This window comes from Carcharodon carcharias, chromosome 23, assembly GCF_017639515.1.
Source record: "Carcharodon carcharias isolate sCarCar2 chromosome 23, sCarCar2.pri, whole genome shotgun sequence".
Taxonomy (NCBI): Eukaryota; Metazoa; Chordata; class Chondrichthyes; order Lamniformes; family Lamnidae; genus Carcharodon; species Carcharodon carcharias.
Window position 1 is genome coordinate 19,759,619 of NC_054489.1, and position 24,544 is coordinate 19,784,162.

At 41.6% G+C, this 24,544-nt stretch overlaps 1 protein-coding gene across 1 annotated transcript in view; it reads right to left on the reverse strand.

Moving 5' to 3' along the window:
- Positions 1-24,544, reverse strand: part of etv4 (ETS variant transcription factor 4) — a 104,393-nt gene that overhangs the window by 8,828 nt on the left and 71,021 nt on the right. Inside the window, exons 9-11 of the mRNA XM_041173584.1 lie at positions 23,106-23,174; positions 15,026-15,094; positions 9,541-9,710 (exon numbers count right to left, since the gene is read on the reverse strand). Of these exons, the coding sequence (XP_041029518.1) occupies positions 9,541-9,710; positions 15,026-15,094; positions 23,106-23,174 (308 nt within the window). The remainder of the gene's footprint in view (positions 1-9,540; positions 9,711-15,025; positions 15,095-23,105; positions 23,175-24,544) is intronic.

Here is a 24,544-nt window from a genome sequence, read left to right on the forward strand (position 1 = left end):
TCGGAGAGGAGGTCAGGAACTCCAAATCCCAACATACCTGAGTTTCTGCGCATGTGCAGTTCTGCATGCATAAATTCTTTGGGCTGAAGATGGGCCCAGTGCACCCGGGCAGTAAACCCATGGAGGCAAGTGTCCCAGGCAGGGAACAGAGAGAGGAGATAGGGAGAAGTCCCAAAGGGAGAGAGGATGGAGAGGTGTCCCAAAAGAAGAGTCCCAGATAGGAGACAGGGACAAGAAGAGGTCCCAGTTAAGTTAAAAGTAGAAAAGGGCTGCAATTAGCAGACTATAAGTGAAGTGAGTTCAGAAGAAGCCCTGAAGACACAAGGAGGGAGCAGAAGGTTGGTGACTCCATGCTGTGGGCTGTTAGGATGAAGGTATTTTTTGGGAGCAGTAGTGTTCTGCTCAGAACAAAAACAAAAATACCTGGAAAAACTCAGCAGGTCTGGCAGCATCTGCAGAGAGGAACACAGTTAACGTTTTGAGTCCGAATGACCCTTCAACAGAACTAAGTAAAAATAGAAGAGAGGTGAAATATAAGCTGGTTTAAGGGTGGGTGGGACAGGTAGAGCTGGATAGAGGACCAGTGATAGGTGGAGAAAGCCAAAAGATGTCATAGACAAAAGGACAAAGAGGTGTTGAAGGTGGTGATATTATCTAAGGAATGTGATAATTAAGGGTAGAAAGCAGGACAAGCGAGGTACAGATAGCCCTAGTGGGGGTGGGGGGGGGGAGGTGGGGCAAAGGAATCAAAAAAGGCCAAAAGGTAGAGACAAAACAATGGGTGGAAATACATTTAAAATAATGGAAATAGGTGGGAAAAGAAAAATCTATATAAATTATTGGAAAAAAAAAGGGGGATTGGAAGGAGGGGTGGGGTCTGGAGGAGAGGGTTCATGATCTAAAATTGTTGAACTCAATATTCAGTCTGGAAGGCTGTAAAATGCCTAGTCGGAAGATGAATATAAGGTGAAGCTTATATTTCACCTCTCTTCTATTTTTATTTAGTTCTGTTGCAGGGTCATTTGGACTCGAAACGTTAACTGTGTTCCTCTCCACAGATGCTGCCAGACCTGCTGAGTTTTTCCAGGTACTTTTGTTTTTGTTTTGGATTTCCAGCATCCGCAGTTTTTTGCTTTTATCTTAGTGTTCTGCTCAGCACAGGCGAAGAGCTGAACCTGTACTTTGGAGTTGGTGCTTGAGCGTAGATTTCGGATTCTAGGGGAACGGAATCTGGGGAGATGAGATCGAAACCCTGTGAGGTGGGCTGTCACTGAGGCCGTCCAAGTTGGAGCGACTTGTGGAGAGAATTTCAATGCATGATCATCGAAGGTGGAATCCTGCATGAGTGTGACAGAGATTGGTTGACTCACCATATTTATGGATGTCTGGGTGGGTTGTTGAGAAATCAGTGGACTCTGTCGTGGTCACATCTACCATTTATCGTGCAGTGTGGTGTGTTCAAATACAATTTGCCTGTTAATTCACCTTATATTAACCCTGAATGTTAGAATATGAAATAGATGTTGTAAATTGTTTTATCTTTCTGACCTTGTAAAGTGAAGTTTATTTTTGTTTGTTCAAATCCCACGGGATCTTGTAACTTCATTCTCTTAGCAAGCATCTTGAATCTCAAACTTTGCTTACTTTAAGCAAAATGTTAACGGTCTCTAACCAAATTTTTACCAAAACTTTGGGAGTCTGGTCGAGGATCATAATAAATTTGAATCTTGGGCAACAAGATAGTTGATCAGAAGATAAATTGTTATAAAAAAAGTGTCACATTTAACATTAACATGGCAGAAGGTTCTGTAAGAAAGTAATGCAAATGGGCTGCAGCTGTTAGCTGACCTATTAATGATAGTGGGATTGGTGTCAATGCTGCTGAGCTAGAAGAGAGAGTAAAGCCAATCAACTGACTTCTTATTGGAATCTCAGTGGTGCCGACTATAAGTGTGGATCTGTGGGTTCAGTTGCAGAATAATCTGTCAACACTCACTATCTAGGCTCACCCTTGAAGAGTGGTCACTTGGATAAGATACAGGATAGCAAATGGACATCTGTGGAGATCAACAAGGGAGAATGTTGCAAGGGAAAAAAAATTATGACAGCAGAGATAGTGGTCAAGTTGCTCGGTAGTTAGTAACAGAAGCTACAATTCAATGTTGCACCTGAGAAATGGCAGGCCTGGTGAAGGCCACAGTTAGTGCTCAGCATAGGCAAAGAACTGGGTCGATATCTTTTTTTGCAAATTTTATGCTTTGCTTCCATCCCGCCTTGAAGGCACCACCTGGAATACAGTCTGATGAATGCCTGCAGCCATCAATACTTCAGCCAAACGGCCATTCTTCAGGTTGGACTCTGGACAGTGAGTGCTGATTTGACCACTGGGACATTAATATTTCCCACAGTTACAATGAACATATTTTGTAATTTAGTTGGGTTACATTGCAGGTGTGCAGCCGGGTGATTTGTGCCAATTCCTGGTGAGTAACGCTAGAAAAGGATAGATCAGAATTATCATTCACTTCTTTCTGTGTGCAGCATGAAATATAAGTAAGTTCCCTTTAAAAGGGCAGCCCAAATTTAGATGTCCCAAGGATTAAACCATTTGGACTGCATAAACCAATAGGCTATCAGGTCTTAGTTTAGCAACATGCCCCCGATCGTACAATGCTCTCTTGGAGCTTTGAGCACTAAGGGAGAGTAACTTTGTTAAATGGAGTCATCAGTTACCCATTGACACTAATGTGCAGGTCACTGATCTTCTCAGTTTATTACTTTGATGGAAATGTTATGATTTTTCAACTGTCAGCACCTGGCCCTGGGTACAGAACAATGCCATTTCCATGTCAGCAAATAAAAATGATGCATAGCCTAGAGGAAAGCCAAAGCTCATCTTGGATCATGTGTGGGTCTCAGGGTTTGGGTGTAAAAGCAGACCTTGCGATGTTAACAAGCTTGTGGTAGCTCATGCATTGCCTGAGTACGTGGGTGTGGTACTGAGCCATTCAGGTCAGGAGAGAACTGGGGCCAGTCGCCTATCTGTGCAATGATAGCTCATCTCAGTAAGAGTGCTATATGGAAGCCTCGGGCTAGAGAGAGAAAAGAATATCCATTTCTCACTGGTATCCCTGGAATACTGCCAGAAAGTGTAGACAGCGTGAGCTGAGGCTGTGATTTACACACACAAAGATTAAAAGCTTGCCAATGCTCACATAATGGCCATTTTGGTGAGATATCAGAAGAGCCAGTGCCATTAGGAGGGAGTAGCAGGCAGAAATCCTGGCATAGCAGGAAAAGCAACTTGTAAATCACACAAATGCTCAGGAGTTAACCAACAGGCCAACTGACAGTAATGCCAGTGTCACGGAACAACATGGTGCAGGTTAATCTTTGGCTCTGCTGAGTTCATGTATTCAACTGGGTTACTGTGACAGAGTAGAGACTGGATACATACCCCACAGGAAAACAGGAGAAAACGAGCGAACATCATCACTAAATCTTTCCTTTGTGCTTTTCAGCAGCCATCTTGACAGCAAGACAAGCACAGGCTTCGGGAAAATCTGCCAGCCATTGAATGACCATCCTTTGAGTAAATGCCGCAAGTCTTCCAACCTTTATGTATAGCAGATGAGCCCAAATCTATGGTTGGCTCCCACATCTATAGTTGGCTGATGTCCACATACCTGTGTTTTCCTGCAGAGATCACTTGATAGATATTAGCACTGAGAACCATAACTAATTCTAGCCTGCCTCTAGCAAGTGGGTTACTGCAAGTTAGAAAATGCTGTTTTCTTGAGTAGAACTTCCAGGAAGGATCTAAATAACCAGCACAAAGAATCTCATATCATTAACAACAAAGTAACAGAAAATCATGCTGGCACTTACTCTTTAGGCTGTAAATGGCTATGTGGATGATGCACTGGAGAACTGTGAACATCTATGCAACTACATGCCAAATAGTGGGCAACAGTCAGGAAAGGAGGGCTGAAAACTGCAGTTTTAGGTGACTTGTGACTAATTAATGGGCTTCATATGTACTTGCGTTTTGTAGGCAATCTTAATTTGAGCAGAACATTTTTTGACAAACTACCTAAAATTGAATCATTTATCAGAATCTAACAGTGTATTTTATTTCATGGTCTGAAAGTTGCTGCTCCATAACTCAAATTTACATTTCTTAAATAACCGTTTCAGATATCGCTTAATGTTCTCTCCTTGTCCTGAAGAAACTTATTTGAAATATTACATTATAATGAGTATTATAAATCAAGTGGAAAGCTAACTAATCAAAATGAATGTCTTGGCAAGTCTACCCTCTATCATGAAACTTTGCAAAAGTATCTTTCAATTGTCCTATTTTAATCAGTGTCCCTGTGCATTTAGCAGCACTGCTGGGAAAATCCACACTATTGCACACAAATCCCAAGATGGCAAAAATTAGCTGTATTGTCAGTTCTTAATGGAAACTGGCAGATTATCAAGTCTCCAAACAGCATTGCTGATTTCTGCTCTGACTGAATGTACTACCTGTCCCTAACCCACCAGGTTCAGTGCTCCATTAGCAGCACTCATCTCTGTGTCGACTAGCAAAATCAGAGATTGCTGCAACATATGATCCATCAGCTGATCTGGTTCATAGACTTCCCCCAGTCCAACCATCTGGAATGCTGGCAGATGGGGCACAAAGAATCAATCAATAAAGATCAGCCCGACTCCAAGCATGTTGGCTCCCCAACTACAGAGGTGAGCATTAAACTTAAGAATGTGTGGATAACTGCGGCACACAATCAAAGGGTCGTTATTTCATGTAGATAGAAACAGAAAATAGGAGCAGGAGTGAGTCATTCAGCCCTTCAAGCCTGCTCCACCATTCAATATGATCCTCGATTTCAAAGCCCCATTCTCCTCATACTCCTTGACGTCCAGAAATCTATTTCCTTCTTAACTATATTCAGTGACTTGGCCTCCACAGCCTTCTGTGGTAGAGAATTCCCCAGGTTCACCACCCTCTGAGTGAAGAAGTTTCTCTTAAATGGCCTACCCCGTATCCTGAGATTATGACCCCTTGTTCTAGACACCCCAGTCAGAGGAAACAAGGTTGACAAAGTGAGAATATTTCTGCCATATCATAGTTTTCCATACCATTTTCTATACCGCCTTCTCAGTTTACAAGCATTCATGCTCGAGAGCTGCAATCGCAGTGAGCAGCCTTAATTACTAGAAGTGCGATTTGAGAATTCAGGCATAATGGATGGAAAATCTGGGAAATGCGAAGCCAAAATCCCAAGATCCACTTCGAGCAGGTACCATTTCGTAAGGTTTGCCATCAATTATTTATACTAAGCATCTGGTACTGGATTTCAGTTGATTTTTGGACCTGCCTCAAAATGGAGGGGTACAACACCAGCATAAAGTTGGATTTGTATAGCACACTTAATGTAATAAAATGTGCCAAAGATGCTTCACAGGAACATTACAAAATAAAATCTAACACCAAGCCACATAAGGACGCATTAAGGTACATGACCAAAAACTTGGTCAGAGAGGGAGGTTTTAAGGGGTGTTGTGAAGAAGGAAAGAGATGTTGAGGGACAGGGAGATTTAGGGAGAAAATTCCAGAGCTTAGTGCCTAGGCTAACTGAAGGCACAGCCACCAATGGAGGAGCAATTAAAAATCGGGGAAATTCAAGGGGCCAGACCTGGAGGAGCACAAGATTTCTTGGAGGGTTGTGGGGCTGGAGGAGATTACAGAAATAGGGAGAGGCGAAAGCATGGAGTGAATTGAGAACAAGGATAAGAATTTTAACACGAAGGCATTGCTTAGCTGGCAGCAAATGTAAGGTCAGTAAACACAGGGTGATGGTGAACAGGACTTGGTGCGAATTAAGACACAGGCAGCATAGATTTTCAGATGAACTCAAGTTTATGGAGGGTGTGATGTGGGAGACTGGGCAGAGATGCTTAGAATAATGAAGTGTGAAGGTGACAAAGAATGTGGGTTTCATCAGATGAGCTGAGTTGAGGGAGAGGAGTCAGGTGATGTTTCAGAGGTGAAAATATGCAGTCTTACTGGTTACCTCTGTATGCAAGAGCAGTGCAAGTGGAAACAATGATTTAGAATTGAATCCCAGCAAGTCTTTATACATAAAAGCTGAAATTAAACAACTTTTTAAACCATAGTTTAAAATTTAGTTTAAGCGTTCTTCCTATATAATCAGAATTGTGCCCAATTATTTGAGATTCAGGCCAATGATATGTGTCAGATGTTTGACATGGTTATATTACTTCAGTTGTCATTTTAGCTGATGGTGTGATTTTCCTTGTATTTGATTCATTTTCCAGTGCTAAGCTGATTATAATGGCTCCCTCCTCAAATCTGTTTTGGCTCTTGCAAGGGTGACATCATAACAGAGCAAAAATCAATTGTAAACTTTTAAAAATACTTGCTTTAAATCGTACTTGAAAATTCTGCAATTCAAGCTAGATTTTTTTCTGGAGAGTGATAGAAACATTTCTCGCACAAACAGAGATCACCACCTGAAACAGATTCTGCGTAGGTTGGAGGAGGTTAAAAACTCTGGAGCAACTTAAGAAATGGTTGGCTGGGGTGAGGTGGGAGAAAGAACATGATTAGACTCTTACGAGATGGATAAGCAAGGACAGGCAAATAGCCTCCCTCAGGTGTATAGTTCTTGTGATTGCACCTCTCTTCAACAGACACCTTTCCTTAACTAAGCTGCACTGCAGCCCAACATTATTCACCACAGGCTGGCTTTTGAAATGATCCAACTGTGCACTGATGTGTTATCAACTCGGATGACACATAATGGCTGTTTTGAGTCCCTCATGGACAGTGATACATTGAGAGGCGGTGGGCAAGTGAGCTGCGTCAGGCCTGGTTTAACTGTTTCTTTATTACTTCTTTCAAATGTGTATTTTCTTTTCAATCTAAATCTGTTTTATTTAAAAGTTGTGCCAATGTATACATTTCCTGTGTCACACTTACCTCCTGTAACAGTGGTGGCTGCATCTACGTCTGTCAGCTTTTCCAACTTGCCTCTCAACCACGTCCTGCATGTCACACTTAAACTCTCTCACAGCTGCTGAGCTTTCCCATCAATACAGCTCCTGTAAACACGGTCAGACCCCAACCTCAAGCACAGAGGATTCCCAGATACCAAAATGGATGTTCTCAGTGATTGCTTAAAAGCATTGAAAGCACACCCTACCTATTTTAAGCTGGTAGCTTAACCTCTCCACTGCAGCTTTACAGGGTTTGCAGGTGAATGGCTTAGGCCTTCAAGCATGAGGTTGAGGGGCAGGGTCCAATCCAGGCAGGATGGATTCTGATCAAAGCAAGAGAGAAAAAGGATGTGTTGCTGCAGAAGCAGTACATCCCTGACCCAATTGGGTCTAAAGTAGTGCGCTATCACTTGGCGAGTGTCCTGACTCCATTGTGCACTCGCACGATATTTCAGTTGGTGGGCATGCACAAGAGTTGGCAGCGCATCTGCCGATAATTAAGAGGCCTATTAAGGCCATTAAACCAGCAATTCGTGTCTTTTGCTGCCAGTCCAGCCTTATGATCGGTACATGGGTGAATAGGTGGTGGGTGGCCTTTGCATGTTTTACGAAACCTCATCCACGGGCAGGATGAGGTTTCCAGCTATAATTTTTTTTAAAATTAAAATTTTAATCATCATTTTTAATATGTCCCTGTTCATGTGATTGAGTGGCATGTGGGGACATGTTTCCTTTATTTTTAAAATCTTTATTTTTCATTGTAAACTTCTTCAGTTGCCCGAGGCAGCTCTGTGCCTTCAGGGAGTTTTCAGTGAGCACACCACCTCCGCAGCCCCCCCACCCCAGCATGCACACACTTCGGCGCTCGCCCCACTCCTGCCCCCACCCCGGCAGCGCTGAGGTTCTCAGCGTGTGGTTCACGCTGGCTGGCCATTAATTCGTCAGCCAATGTGAAATTGCAGTCGGGGCCCGATCCGCGGGCAGTGGTCCATTTCGTGGCTGCTCCTGGGCCTGCCTGCTATACCCGCCTGACCGAAGGGAAAATCCTGCCCACAATTTTCCAAATCCTAAACTCTTTCCAACTGATTCTGATTACTTCCACTCTCCGTTTTGCACTAATGCCTCCCCACTACTGGCTGCCCTACTCTTGATAAAAACTCTATCGTTGTATTTCTGGCAGCAGAACACTATAAAACTGTTCCCCTGCCATCCCAGTACTGACACATCATGAGCTCACTTCCCCACTCCTACCAAGCCAGCAGCCTCTTCAGTGCTCTGGCACCTCCCCTTTCCATTCCTCCCACTCTCAAAGACCTGGTATACATATCCAGACACCCCTTCCACCCCCAATGTCAGCTGTGGCACAGTTAGTTGCACTTTCGTCTTTGAGGCATGAGGCTGTAGATTCAAGTCTTACTCCAGGACTTAAGCACAAACGCCAAGGCTAGCACTCTAGTGCGATCCTGAGGGAGTGCTGTGCTGCTGAAGGTGCCATCTTTAGGACGTGACTTTAAACAGCTCTGCCATGCCCTTGCAGGTAGATGTAAAAGAACCATTGCATATTTTGAAGAAGGGTAGCGGAATTATCCCTGATGTCTGACCAATACTCATTCCCAATCAGCACCACAAAAACAAATTGTCTGGTCATTGTCGCAGTTCTGATTGTGGGAGCTTGCTATGCGTTCCTACATTATAACAGTGACTGAACTTCAAAAGTATTTAATTGGCTGTAAAGTGCTTTGAGAACTGCTGTGGTTGGTGAATGCTGCTATATAAATGCAAGTCTGCCTTTTTCTTTCCCCCCAGGTCCTTGCATCCTTTGCTGTCCCAACAATCCCCCTACCCCCGCCTTCCCACAAACCCTGGAATATGGTTCCTCTGACTCAGGCTTCTTGTACATCCCCTCACCTCTTTGCCCCAGTATTGGCAGTTGTGCCTTTCGTTCCATGGAACGGATATTCTGGTGCCTGTGTCTCCAGTTCCCTCTGCTCCTTTGAGCTCTTTTAAATCCATTTATTTGGCCAAGCCCAACATCTCCTTCTTTGGTTCAGAATCCACTTTTTAAATTACACTAATGTGAAACACTTTTGGATATTTCTCTACATTAACGCCAAATTGCTTGTTTTCTACATATAGCTCAGCAAACACAGGCAAAAATAGAGGCAAGTCCTAACTTATCTGAATATCACCTGGAAGCCCATTGCCAACTCCACCACCACCTACACTTCCTGCCTCTCCTTCCTCAGGCATTCCACTACTACCCTCCAGTTTCTCATAACCCAGAGCTCTCAATCTATGTGATGGACTGAACTCTTGCTTCTCCTTCATTCCATACCATCCCTCCCTTTGTAGCAGTAGCCGCTCCCTGGTCTCATACTGATGCTCGACTCCCACACAATGTCAGCTGTTCCCTCATGACAGTTTCCAGGCTTTCGTTCTTTAGTTTATCAGCAAAGCCTTGGAAAATGCACCAGTCGTTTTCACGAAATAAAATTCTCGAACCTATTTCCTCACCTCTTCTGGTTCGACAAGTTTGAATTCCATGCCTCGACCTGTCCAAGCAATGAAGTTAGAGTTGGATGGATCATCCAGGAGTGCAACTAGGAACTGCCACAGCTGGAGAGAGCCCCGGCGCTGGTACAAAGGACCCTCGCGATATGTATTGATTTCCTGTTTGATGTCACCTGCCAAACGAAAACAAAATATTAAATGCACCTCATTGCATGAGCCCACCACATTCACAGAACTATATCATGAGCTGTAGTGTATAGATAGTTGCTTATTCCATTTTGTACAGAGATAGTGTGCGCATTTTGTTTTATTGAGAAACCTGGGTGAAGGGCAAGGCCCGTAAAGCAGGACAGACCGTGACTGAAAAGAACACGAGATAGTACAATATAAAAATTACGTAGCAGTGAATAGGTGACACTAAGCTTGGGTGTTTTTTTTAAGAAACCTCAGATTATAGCAGAGAAAGGGCACTGAGGGATGTAAATAATTCCACAGTTTTGAGCTCCTAGGAAAGAAAGTTACAGCTGCCTGGGGCTGACTGACGTTAGGATTGTTGAGGTTAACGGTAGAGATGGAGGGGATGTCGGGCATGAAACTCAGCTCAGGACTGAAAAAAAAAACCAGCCTTTACTTCCGCCCATGAGAGCAGCCCAGGCAGGAGGAGGTGGAATCAGCTGAAAACCATGGTTGTCTTCTTCCCAGCTGAAGGAAGATGCAATTCTTCGAAGACAGGTTGGCATTAGTGATGGATGAGCTAGTGCTGGTGCCACCAAAATAGGAATGGAAACAGACCTTTAGGGGTGATGGTAGGGGTGAAAAGAGAAGCCATCACCAGTGAGGCAGTGGCTGTATTGGAACAGGTAGCAGGGGAACCTTTCAAGTACAGTCACACAGAGTTGGACAACAGGAGAGGCAAGGTAGGAGGATGGCATAGCAAACCATGTTAAAAACTACAGCAAGGTCAAAGAGGACAAATTGGAATAATGCACCATGGTCACAGTCAGACAAGGCATTGTTCACGGAAAATATAGGATACAGAATTAGTCAGTGAAGAAGTGGTGACAGCAAGCCTGGTTTTTTTTTAAGTTTGTCAGCTGTAGTAGGAAAGCAACCCTGAAGGCGTCCCTTCATTTTTATGTCTAGGGAAAAGTAGAGTAGATTAAGAGAAAGTGAGATGAGTCACGGTTCCCATGTAGTGAGCGTGCAAAAACAAGATTGTGTGGAGAAACTTAGAAAGAGTGCATCACCTATTCCTCACCAAATTAAACCACCTACTAGCATCAAGTGGTAGATAGCGGGTGAGTAAATTGTACATTAAATATTTGGGTTTAAGACTTTTACTTTAATATTAAAGCCTCAGAAACAAAGATATAGACAAAATCAGACCACACATTGATGGGTCCAATCCGATAAATCGACCAGCAGAGGCCTGGAGGAGTTAGGGAGCAAGCACTTCTCTCATTGTTCATGTAAAATGTAGTGTTGGGGGAGAAAGCAGAATATTACGCAACACAATAGCTATGTTCACACTTCATTGTGAGGCTCCTGTGCTGGACCGAATTCAGCAAATGGTAATAAACTCCATTCCCACTAGTCAGGTTGAGCCACTGTTTCCAATGGAAAATCCACTTGAGTACTTTAAAGGAAATGTGCCCAGCCAGGAATAACTAGGCACAGCTTGGTTTGTGAAAGAGCTGCATTAACAACTTTTACTTGGATCACTCACATGTTTTAGGCATGAGGGTGCCAAGGTAAAAATCAACTTCCACAACTATCACTCCTTTTTATCAACATTGATCGCATGGTGTAATAAGTAAAGATAAATTTTTATCCATGTTGCTACCTTGTGCCTTCCCACCCATTTCACACCGATGAACTAAAATATCCTGACAACTTGTGATTGAGTTTAGTATGGGCAAGACACTTATCAAGTTGAGCCAGTTAAGGGTTTGATTGCATTGGCTGACTTGCATTGTTTGAACTGGATGAAACCACTACTCTGGGCCATTCATTCATTCCCACAAATTATATTTGATGTTTCAAAGCTCAGTGTACACGTGGAACAATTTTATTGCAGAGCACTCTGGAGAAAATGGAAAATTCTTGTAATCTCTATAATGTTTGTGGATGTGTTGCAAGAATCTTATTATGGTCCTCATGATTCTACACTCCATTTGCATTGGGTCCCTGTTTCAAGGCAACGTTGCATTTAAATTTGCTTGTCATAGTTGGCCATTGTGTGGGATGTTCCACCTCAGACAAGGAGGGAAAATACTGCCATTGTTGCTGTTAACATTACTCCCTCTTGTTCAACCATGGCTGAAAACCATTTCAAGTCGCTTCTTAGATAATTTTTTTTTTTGATTTACAACTGGGAATTATCTGATCTGAAAAGTCAGTGCAAATCCCACTCGATTCCTCAATTTGTACTTGTTCGAATAATTATTCAGAATAGAAGGTGCAAACTCGATCAGTCTAGGGAAGACACACGGGGAGGTAATTTTCACCCTTGCCTTTGGATGGATCACCTGACGAGTTTTATTTATTTCCACCAATTTACTGGTCAAATGGTGAAGGTGAAGGTGAAATTATCCCTCAAGAGGTGGGAAATGAGAATTGTGTGTAAAATAAATTTTAAAAGACAATTAAAGAAGAGTCCACAATGGGAGGGGAAGGGAGTCAAAAACTTAAAGGGCATCTCAGCCTAATATCAGCCTTTACCAGGCCTGACAGAACAGATTAAAACCAAAGGAAAGGGAACACTCGATGCAGGCAAGAGCCTCAGGCAAGTGATGGAGCACCCCTAGCACCTAGCCTATGTTTAATGGCTGCTAAAGATGTGGTTGCACTCCCAGAAGTCAGTTTTGCAACATATTCGCAAGAGGGTGTATCCAAGTTTTACAGCACAGCTGACTGTTACTGTTCCTGCATGCCCCAGCTACGTGCTTCAAAGATTTTGGAATTGTCTTGCAGCAGTTGGCACACCTTTGCATCAGCTTCTTACAGACCCAGATCCTAAGAAGACAAGTCCTCCAGCTCCTCTCAGGTAATAATGCCAAGGCCCAACAGCAAATGTGTGCCAAATCGGGTAATGCTGGCTCTTGATCACTCTGGCATGCCTTTTTCCACTCAGTTGCACTATATAGTGTAACTGGGGTGTTTCTGAAGAACCATCCAGCAAAATGAGTTGGGCATGCATTCACATCTCATGGTGATGCCACCGAGGTCTGCTGGTGCGGCTTCTTTTAGGAAGACGAGCTTCTGTCAGAACAGTGTCTGCCAACCCGAGACCATTTCACCTTGCTCTGTAGATGAGGGAATGCAACAGCTGGCAGAAGGACAAGCAGCAGCTCTCAGGCAGCCTTACCAGCTTGGCATTTCTCCATGGCCCACCCTCCCCTTCCAAACACATCAGTTGGGAGGATCCCCAATGGCAATTCTATCCGGCTTATTGAGTGGGGCAAAAAATAATTAATTAGGTAAGTCAAAAGATTTGTCCCAAATGTTTAGAAAATTTGAACTGATTTCTTGTGGTCTAATTAAGCCTGACCATCGCGGAGAGATATTTCTCCAAATTGTCAGATGTTTGTAAATCTTCACCTCCTCACCTCGTATAAGACCCAGTTAGCAAGATCAGAGAGAAAATAGCAGGAATATCTGTATATTTTCTCTTTAAAAATATTCTTATTAGAAGGTTATTTGGTCAAAGATACTGTTTTACGATTATGACATTTGAACTGATCAGATGAAAATATGATGGATACTTTGGATGTCTGACATGAAATGAAATGTTTGAGTGCAAGATGCAAAATCTTTTAAATGATGTACATAATTTTTTTTTTAAAAAAGGCACTTCTTATAATTGAACTGGAATGGACATGTTTTAAAAAGCACAGTCGAATATGCAGGCTGTGTCCAAACAGCAATGAGTCATGTGGCCATTGGAGGCATTGGTTTCCTTAATTGAGGTCCTGCTGAAAGTCAATGGATTTTTGGCTGAGCAGTCAAATCTCCTGTGGCAGGTCCTGCCTCGATGGAGCTGGAAAATCCCGTCCATAGTCTACTGCTCTTTACTGAAGAAAGTATTCAGAGTGGTGCTGAGATATTCAACATAAGCTACCAGGAAGGGCCATTCCACTCAGTTATATGATCCACATGTTTTATTGCCCCTACAATCTTCAATCAGATCAAAATTTGTCCCCAGCCTATAGCTCAAAAGCACTTCGTATATTCATGTCAACAAAAAGAGGTTGCATGCAGAAGAACTTGTAGTTAATGAACTGGTTTGTGGTTTTCAGGAGAATGGAAGTGCTGCGATCCTCAAAACAACAACAAAAATCTGAGAATCCCCAGGAATGAAAATGGAAATGTGGCTCTGCTGATCTCTCTTGCCATGTAATATCGTCGTTGCCTGAGGGTTAATCATGGCTTAATGCCATGATATCACTGTGGGGCACGGCCCAAGGACTATCTCAGCGTGTCTGGGGATTGATCCCATATTGTTGGCATTATTCTGCATGCCCCAGCCATCTAGCCAACTAAGCTAACAGACCCTGCTTATAATGCAGTTATTCTGCATATTTTGTGTTCTCATAAAGCAACATTTGTTTCGTAATGATAGCATGAATTCAGAATCATGTGCGAGGCTTCTCCAAAAAGGTCGCCTTGCATCACTTCAGCCTCACAGTATGACTGCGCCTAGCACCAAGTCAATTGAAGGTCAGAATTAACCAGAACCCTAAATTGTCCTCGAACTCATCTTTAAATTGGCCAGTGAGTGGAGCTCTGCACATATATTTAAATTACACATGCCTTTCCCTGAGTGAAGAGTGATGTGAGTGGGCAGTTTAAATTAAGGTTGTAGGTTTGAACTACGATTTATATTTATATAGTGCATTTCTTGCAAGGTGCTTCACAGGTGTGATTATCAACAAAATTTGACTCCCACTCACATAAGGACATATTAGGATAGGTGACCAAAAGTTTGGTAAAAGAAGTAGATTTTAAGGACTGCCTTAAGGGAGGAAATAGAGGTAGAGAGGTTTAATAAGGGAATTCTAAGGCCATAGGACCAGGACAACTGAAGGCATGAATACAATGCGCAGCAGTGAAAACTGAACCATTCTAAAAGCAGACATGGCGTCCAACCCTACACACTTAGAATTAGAAGCCAACAGTTAAGAAAATTGAGGAATTGAATGAATGAAGAGTTCATGTTGACACTGTCTAAGGCCTGTGAAAAATTGCATACTTCATGCAAAAATGCAGTTAACATCAGAGCCTTTGTTCAAAAGTTTAGCAACCAAGAGAGTTGCTTTGTTTCTTTAAATTCTGCATGTATAATGAATATTGCTTTCAGAAAAAAATAGATGCAATTGAGAATTAGTAAAACTTAAACATTTCACACCATAAACCAGAGTTTTTGATTTTCAGTTTATTGAAAAATTGGTATACCATTCACCCACTGTGCTACTGTTAAAGTCCTAACCTTCAAGTTTGTCGGGAACCACAGATGCATCATCGCTGTAAGGTCTCAGCTGCTTCTCGTATGAAAAGCCTGGAATATAAAGAAGCAACATTATCAATTTTATTATTACCTTCCTCAATCCAATGCCTTGTCAATTACACCTTATTTGAATGATGAAAGCTGATCCAGGGACTGACTGACGATGGGAGAGATTTGGTGAGAATAGATTCACTGTATCACAATGGAGGAGTGAAGTTATATTGAATTTTGGGTCTGTGATTCATGCTGCAATATGGCAGAATTCAATTATAGTATTCAAGAATATATTACCTTGAAAAATATTACTAAAAATATTACTGTAAAAACATTGCTTTGAAAATGTTGAAACTTTGAAATGTTGATTGATAAATATTTGTACAACCACTTGCAGTGCTCAAAACTCTTTATAAGAATAATTCCAGGGTGTACAGATAGATGGATTTTCTGAAGAAGTTCCTAGAATCTTGGCAATGTTCTTCTTGGTATGTTTATCTTTTTAAGGGGTAACAAATTTGACCAAAGTGCAATTTTTTTTCAATGAGAGAGCCTGGAGTGCTGAACTCTTTGGAGGATGTAAATTGTCTTTGTCTCTGTTCATATTGAGTTGTACTCTAATAATAGACATCAGGAGACGGATATGTAATGTCATAATTGTTTAGTGTGCCCTTCAGAATACATTACACACACGTCATGGCTTAACTTCAGATTTTAAGTCTAGATGTCGACTTCAGTAACTATATTCCTTATATTTGCTTAACAATTACAGGGGTCATTTACATTCATGATCTTTTTTCATTGTTTGATTTATTTTGACATTGGAACTTCTATAAAAAGAAAAAGGCTATGGAGAGGGGAGAGGGCAATGGACCAAAATGATTCCAGGGTGCAGATCAGCTGGGTCTGTGCTGCAAAATTCTATCATTCTAAATGAGACTTGATATAAAAGAACTCTACTTCCATAATATCTGAATTTATAAGTGGACCGTAGAAGACCCTGCTCTGACTATCAGATGTCTGTGCTAATTGCTGAATTGAGCATGGTTTCTTTAGCAGGAGTTGGCCACTCAGCCACCTAATCAGATACTGGTTGATCTGAACCAAAACTCCATTTATCTACCTTTGCTCCATACCCTTGATACTCTTAAACAACAACAAAAATATATCAATTACAGCCTTGAAAATTTCAATTAACCCAACATCCATCACCTTTAGGGGAGAGTTCCAGATTTTCATTACCCTTTGTGTGAAGAAATGCTTCTGATTTCACACCTAAAAGGCCTCATTCTAATTTTAAGATTATGCCACTTGTTCTGGAATCCCTAACTAGTGAAAATAGTTTCTCTGTATGTACCCTGTCAAATCCCATCGCCCAGACTATACTGTTTTTTATATTCAATTTTACCTTTAGTCTTATTTACCATATTCATGTCACTACGCTATCAGAAGAACATTACTTGAGCCATTGCCTTAATGTTGTGTCAAAACATTTCTTTTATAATTCTCTTAACTACAATGACATTGGGATAACTGCTTGTTTTTCTTCTAATAATATCACGGGCTTTTTAACATCAGTTGGGCAGGCAGTTTTAATTTCTCATTCAAAGTACAGCATCTGGCCATTCCTGTTAATCCCGTTTTTAGCCTGTAGGTATATTTTTTGACTAATGTGATAAATTAAACCACGTGACATTTTCTATTGTAATCATAAAGAACCTGTTCAGATTTCCAGCATCCGCAGTATTTTGCTTTTAGCTTACTGCACTAAAAACAAGGCAGCTATCTTGTGAGCTCATGACCTCCCATTATCATTGATATGCTTGCAATCATCAGCGCTTCACCCTATTGTTATGTGACAAGAACCACTGTCTCTGGACACAACCCAAGTTTGGAAGGACAAAATCTGTAATTCTCCTCCTGGGTGTCTTGCCACAGTTTAAGTAGACATGGAAAGCAAACTTCACATGCCCACTGTTAGGCTTAACCAAAGTGCCAGTGAAAATAGGCAGCTACAGAATGAACGTCCGAAAGTGTCACATTCACTTTAACACAATTCTAAAGACCACTCTGATATTACTGACTTGATGATTTGGTTTTTCATCGTTATATGGATAGACACATTGCTCTCTTTTAGGAATCTTACACGCAGCAACAGCCAGAACTCAGTGCCTGTTCTGTAGGTGTTTATAGGTCAACCATCAATGAGTGAACTGAGTTATCGCAATATGTATTAACACAAAAGTCTTGAAACTTGTCCACTGGTGTCCTGTAAAATTCTTCTAATTTTCTTTAGCCACCCAGCAACCTTGAAAAAACCTATCCTTCGTGTCATTATGAAGGAAAAGAACTTGGATTTAAACAGCACTTTGCCATGTCCTTGGGACATCCAAAACACTTTACCAACAATCCATTCCAATCAAAGCCCAGACACTGGTGTCTTGCAGAGAAATGTGGCAGCAAAGCAAGGTCTCTCAGTTAGCATGGAATAAATAAGCCAATAACATGTTTCTGGTGAGGTTGGTTAGGATATTGGGATAACTGCTTGCTTTTCTTCTAATAGGGTCCTGGGCTGCTTTACCTTCAGTTGAGCAGACAGTTTTAATTCATTCAAAACATAGCGCCTCTCGCCACACCTGTTAATCCTCTGTAGCCTGTTGGTTCAACTTATTGTATTAGTCACAAAATATGCCAAACAACATTTTCTGTTGTAATCAAAAAGGACCTATACTAATAGTAAACAAAGCGATTGCCTCATGAGCTCAGAGACTATACCTAAATTAGCAACTTGAAATCATACAAAATCAATGGTTTAACCACAATCAAATGGATGTGGCCAAATAACTATCAAGAGTGATGAAAACATCGGTGAATTCTAAAAGCAGAGGAGCTCTCAAGAAACTGGGTGTGTTAATTCTTAGCAAATTGTAGACGGTCCAGTTAATCGACAAAGGATCTTGAAGCCACAGTTGGTGCTGTAAAATCACCCAACTTATCTTCTATCTTTTGTTTGCAATTATCTTCTGATGAATAGCAACCCACCACCTGGTATCTGTGCAAGTGAGGAGAGGAATTGCATTTAAACTGTAAAAGGAAATTTCAGGTAGTGAGATAAAATGACTGCAGGAGCTGATTAATGGACAGGATGCTCGGACCTGAGGGCGAGGTGGATCAGGGCAGGCGAGAGAAATAGCTGCGGGTTAAGGAAGGTTAACGCCAGTGTTGGAAGGGAAGCAGCAACCCTCTTGGGAAGGGAAGTGGCAGCCTAAGAGGTGGAAGTTCAGGGAGGGTTGCAACAACAGCATGTGGGAAAGGTAGCCAGGGCCCAAGGCAGGAAATTGAGTGCTCCCTTGGCATATTAGCAACAGCCTCAGAGGTCATTCAGGGTCATGTGGACAAGGCTCAGTAAGTGGAAATGATTTGGAAGATGCCCCACTACAATCAGCTGTTTCTCCAGTTGTCTAGAGATGGCGCAATACCTTCATTAAAAACTGCAAAGAATATTGTCCTTTATTCACTGTACTTTTTGTAAATTAATTTCTCCTAAATGTTTACTTAAAAGTTTAATGCTGGTGGGAAGTCATCAATTAATTCAATGCATTTGAGACAACTAAAGTAATGCCAAATAGTCACTGCTATAAGTTTCCTTGTGTGCTGTTTAGACTCAACAATGTCACTGTATTAATTTGCCAGAGTGTAGCCATTATATAGATGCTAGAAATGCACAGTGAAAATGGGAAAAATAACTAATTCAAGTGAGATTGATGGATAACTTTCCTACCCTTCCTATGTCTTGTTAGAACCACTTTTTAATATTTATTTCTTATGTAGTTGATTGAGTTAGATTTTCCAGTGTAGTGATCAACATACTCAACCCCATAATAATGTCCCCTAAACTCTGAAGTGCCCAGCTTGTTGACATTTTTTGTAGAATATTTGGCATTTGTAAAAAAATAAAATCACCCTAATTTCTCCAAATACATGAAAAATGTTTATTTCTTACAAATGGATTGACTACTGCTTCAAAAATGAGGTTCTTCATTTTTAATAGGGATGTAAATGGCCTAGCTATTAACCAATATACAGTTATCATTGATCTGATCTATAAGCAAGTGTGCTTTTGGGAAACCAATGGAAATCTTTCCGTTAGCGACAATGTTTAATAAACTTTATGTACAGCTTCTAGTCCAGGAGCTCCATTATGTTTACTTTATTTTATCCACCAGAATTTTTGCAGTTTGAACCTGATAGACATCATGTGCTGACTCCTTAACTCAAAAATTAACTCCTTTTGTGTACTATACATGACTTCATTCATTTGCTTAGATGACTGTTGTACCATTCACACAAGGCCAAATTTTGGGGACTTTTGATGATTCAACGATATTTTTTTATCCGTTCATGAGATGTGGGTGTCACTGGCTAGGCCAGCATTTATTATCCATCCCTAGTTGCCCTAGTTCAGAGGCATTTAAGAGTCAATAAAAATCTGGAATTAAAAGCCTAATGATGACTATGAAACCATTGTCGATTGTTGCAAAAATCCATGCCTGGCCTACATGCAACTCCAGACCAGGTAAGGATGGCAGATTTCCTTCCTTAAAGAACATTAGTGAAACAGATTGGTTTTTACAACAACATTTCATGGTCATAAGGCTTTTAATTCCAATCTGCTGTGGTAGGATTCGAACCCAGGTCCCCAGAGCATTACCTTAGGTCTCTGAATTACTAGCCCAGCCAATACCACTACACCATCACCTCCCTTTATCCAGTGGGGGTCCACTCGATTAGAGCAGGTAATGAAGATTGCACTATAACGGGCTTTAATATATCACTAAAACTCTAAAATAATAGCTGATGAACAATATTAGCACTTAAACTGTGTCTGGTATCATTGCTTGTGGGTTGTTGCTTTACCTCTTCAGCCTTGTCCAACTCCCTCCAACAGTAGTGTGTACTGTGCAGGTTCCAGGATACTGATTCTTGACAAAAAAAAAAGCATAAATTTTGGAACTTTTTTTAAATTTGTTCATGGAACGTGGGCATCGCTGGCTAGGCCAGCATTTTTTTAAATCGCACATCCCTAATTGTCCTCGAGAAGAGGGTACGAGCCACCTTCTTGAACCGCTGCAGTCCCTGTGGTGTCAGTACACCCACAGTGCTGTTTGGGAGGGAGTTCCAGGATTTTGACCCAGCGACAGTGAAGGAACTGCGATATACCCCTGAGTCAGGATGGTGTGTGACTTGGAGGGGAACTTGCATTTGGTGGTGTTCCCAAGCATCCACTGCCCTTGTCCTTCTAGATGGTAGCGATCGTGGGTTTGGAAGGTGCTGTCCAATGAGCCTTGGTGAGTTGCTGCAATGCATCTTGTAGACGGTGCACACTGCTGCCACTGTGCATCGGTGATGGAGGGGATGAATGTTGGAGGTGCTGGATGGGGTGCCAATATAGTGGGCTGCTTTGCCCTGCATAGTATAGAGCTTCTTGAGTGTTGATGGGGCTGCACTCATTCAGGCAAGTGGTGAGTATTCCATCACACTCTTGACTTGTCCCTTGTAGATTGTGGGCTCCTCAGAGTCAGGAGGAGTCAGGAGGCAAGTTACCCAACACAGAATTCCTAGCCTCTGACCTGCTCTTGTAGCTACAGTATTTAAAAGGCTAGTCCAGTTCAGTTTCTGGTCAATGGTAATCGCCAGGATATTGATAGTGGGGATTTAGCAATGATAATGCCTTTGAACGTTAAGGGGAGATGGTGGATTCTCTCTTGCTTGGAGAAGGTCATTGCCTGCCACTTGTGTGGCACGAATGTTACTTGCCATTTATCAACCGGAGCCTGAATGTTGCTGAACAATCAGTGAACATCCCCACTTCTGACCTTATGATGGAGGGAAGGTCATTGATGAAGCAGCTGAAGATGGTTGGGCCAAGGACCTCCTGAGGAACTCCTGCAGTGATGTCTTGGGACTGAGGTGTTTGACCTCTAACAACCCCAACCAACTTCCTTGCTGCTAGGTATCACTCCAACCAGCGGAGATCTTTCCCAATTCCCATTGACTCCAGTTTTGCTAGGGCTCCTTAATGCCTCACTCAGTCACATGTAGCCAAATGTAGAATTGTCTGTGAGGGTGAGTAGGGCAGTTCTGCCTGCTTTGTTATCCAGTGATAACCAGCTGCACAGCTGAGCAATTTTTCCACTCTATACCAATATTGTGCCTTTAGCACATCATCAATTTGAGTGCTCACACTTTGTAGGATTGATGATTTTGAGCTATTTGGTACCAGTTTGGGATAGTTTTCTGCTGTGGACTAATTAATAGGGATTGGTTTGAGACTGCCCAAAGTCAACTTAACTTTCATTCTAATAGTGTGGGCTTGTCTTAACACTAAAATGGAGTGGCAAAAGGCCAATGTCTAAACTGCCAGTTGCCAGAGACTGATATTTTTAAAAAATACATTTGCTCGGACAATATGACTTTCAGACCGCACAAGCCAAGGAGAGCCTTGGGTTGTGGCATCTTCATAGGCTGGTCACAAACTACACTGCACTGTGTTTTTGATTAGACCAATTCACATAGTAATGCATAATGGAGTAAACTGTAGCACTGACTAGAAAACACTGGTGTTGCTATGTGCCAGTTCTCCAAGAAGATTTGGATATTAAGCCAACGAACTCCACCCTTTGCGGTTAATGGTCAGATGCATGCTGAGTGCACAGTGGGGAGTTATTCTATTGCAAGTTGAGAAAAACAGACATAAGGAGGTGTACCAACTCTACTGTTCAACATTAACATTCTCCTTTATTATATGCTCATATGCTCCCCAGAAGTTCAGCCGGTAATTCACTATTCACGTAAAAATGAACTGTACAACACTTGTGCAGAGTTAGCGGATTTCTGCTGGTATAGCCGTAGGGATGGTACAACTGTTCTCATTGAGTTTGGGCCAAGGAAGGGAAGAAGTAAAGCTTAGGTTCCTGTTCCTAATTTCTATCTAGTGTGCGGATGCCAGATGTGGAAAAGAATCAGGTTTCGGCTTTGATTGCCTCTCCTCGTCATGTAGGCAGCATAGTGGTATTGTCATTGACTAGTATTGCTGAGACCCAGCGTAACGTTCTGGGCACCCAGGTTCAAATCCCACCATGGCAGATAGTGAAACTTGAATTCAATAAAAAATTTTAAATTATAAGTCTGATGATGATCATGAAACCATTGCTGATTGTCATAAAAACCTAACTGGTTCACCAAAGCCCTTCAGGGAAGGAAGTCTGCTAGCCTACATGTGACTCCAGGCCCACAGCAATGTGGTTGACTCTTAAACACCCTCTGAACAAGGGCAATTAGGGATGGGCAATAAACGCTGGCCTAGCCAGTGATGCCCACATCCAATGAAAAAGAAAAAGTCTGCTAGCATTCACTTTCAAATTGACACTGGAAGAATAAGCACTTGGTCATTAGGGGCATGAGCTGACTCCTTCAAAATGGAAGGGGAGAAGAACAGAAAATCTTGTTCTTCATCACTGGATCTGTTACAGAAATTATTGCACATCTTCAACAAAATATCAACAAAACAGACAAATGAATTCATGAAGAATCTTCATCCAGAAGATTTACCACACCAGTGCTTATTAGTTTCCTAAATAAATTTTCATTTGCAGCTTTCTTATTAAATTGTATAATTAAACCAGCCCCTATTCGAAGAATGCACTTGTGTTAAATGTTAGAAAATAATTCATCACTCTCCAAGAGACAAAACAAGATGCACTGTTGAATGAAAATAAAATTAAAAGCAAGTAGATACTTTAAATATTTACTGGGAAAACAATAGAGGAAAAAGGAAGATTAATAGACAAAAATATTGTGCCAGTAGATAAGGTGACTAGAAAAGTCCATTGTGGTGTGTCTTACTGGTCCGAGTACATAATACATATTTATGAATATAACACACGCACACTCTAGATGTTAGACACACTTTACAGACTGGGACATTGACCATTGTGAAATGGTCATTTTGATTTGGACAAGTTAATACTCTGACAGAGCTTTCATTCTACAGAGCCTATGATTTTACCTTCCAGGTTGCTGGACTGATTTGGATAACCTTCATTAGGCACGTACATGGAAGGACAGCCAGGAATATCTAGGGGAAAAAGAAAGCATTATTGGTTATAGTGAAGGCCTGCAGCTTCACCAGTATATCACGAGCCTAAGTAACTTTAAACCTGTCTACTTTAACAGATTGATTGATATGCTGCATCTCAAAGACAACTCAATGGTAGCTATTAATTCATATCAATCTCAAGCAGTATGAATGTAGCATCAAATACCAGCAAAAGGATAATCTATCATTAACACAAAACCATGCAAATAAAGTACAAAAAGGTGAGGTGTGAATTACATTGGTTTCTATAATTCCACCTCTGTTATTAAGCTTCATAATATGATGAGACGAGAAAGCATTATTTTGTTCATGGTGACGGTTATTTGCAACGGTGCATTTTTTTCAGTTTTGGAGCTACACTTAAGCCATTTAAATGTTTAATCGTGCATGGAATCACCATTGGCAACTCATCTGTGACAATGTTAGAAATGCAGGTCCCTTTAAGAATAAACCAGGACAAGTTTCAGAGTGAACTGAGGGTAGGTGATGCTAACTGAAGCCAGTACTGAAGACCTGGGTGTTTCCCTAGTCAAGGGGTTTTTGCTTCTGGACAGGGAAAGGACCCAGAAGGGAAGAGTGAATAGGCTGGTATCTGTGCTGAACTATAGTTTAACAAGAAAACAGCTGTGACTTGCAGAATGTCTTCTGCTGTCTGATTCGGTAAATGGATATCCACCTATTAGGCAATCTGCTCCCTCACGTGGAGCTGAAGATTCCATGACACTATTTGCAGAATACTAGGGGTGTTCTTCCAGAGTCCTGGCTAAAATTTATCCCTCAACTAAAACAGGTGATCTGGTCATTATCTCCTTGCTGTTTGTGGGACTTTGCTGCCATGTTTCTCTACATTTTAACAGTAACTAGACTCCAAAAGTACCTCATAGGTTGTGAAGTGCTTTGGGACATGCTGCGTTCCTGAAAGGTGCTATATAAAAATGCAAATTTGTTCTTCTTTATACTGTATCTGTTCCACAGGCTCATCTGTTTAAAGTTTTGTGAAGCTCCACGCTAAAGCTACAAGACAGATGGAAAATAAACAAAGTTTGAACAAATTAATCATTAAAAAAAAGACTAACCATGGATTGATGGATTCCTGGGTTATGCTAGCATGGTGGCAAATGTTACTGGACTAGTAATCTGGAAGTTTGTGCTAATGATCAGGAGACGTGAGTTCAAATTCCACCATAGTAGCCGGGGGAATTTAAATTCAGTTAATTAAATAAAAGACTGGAATAAAGAGCCAATATCATTACTGGTGACCATGAAACTCCCAATGTGCTGGCACAGCCAATTTGTTCACCAATACCTGTTAGGGAAGGAAACCTGCCATCTTTCCATGACCTGACCTG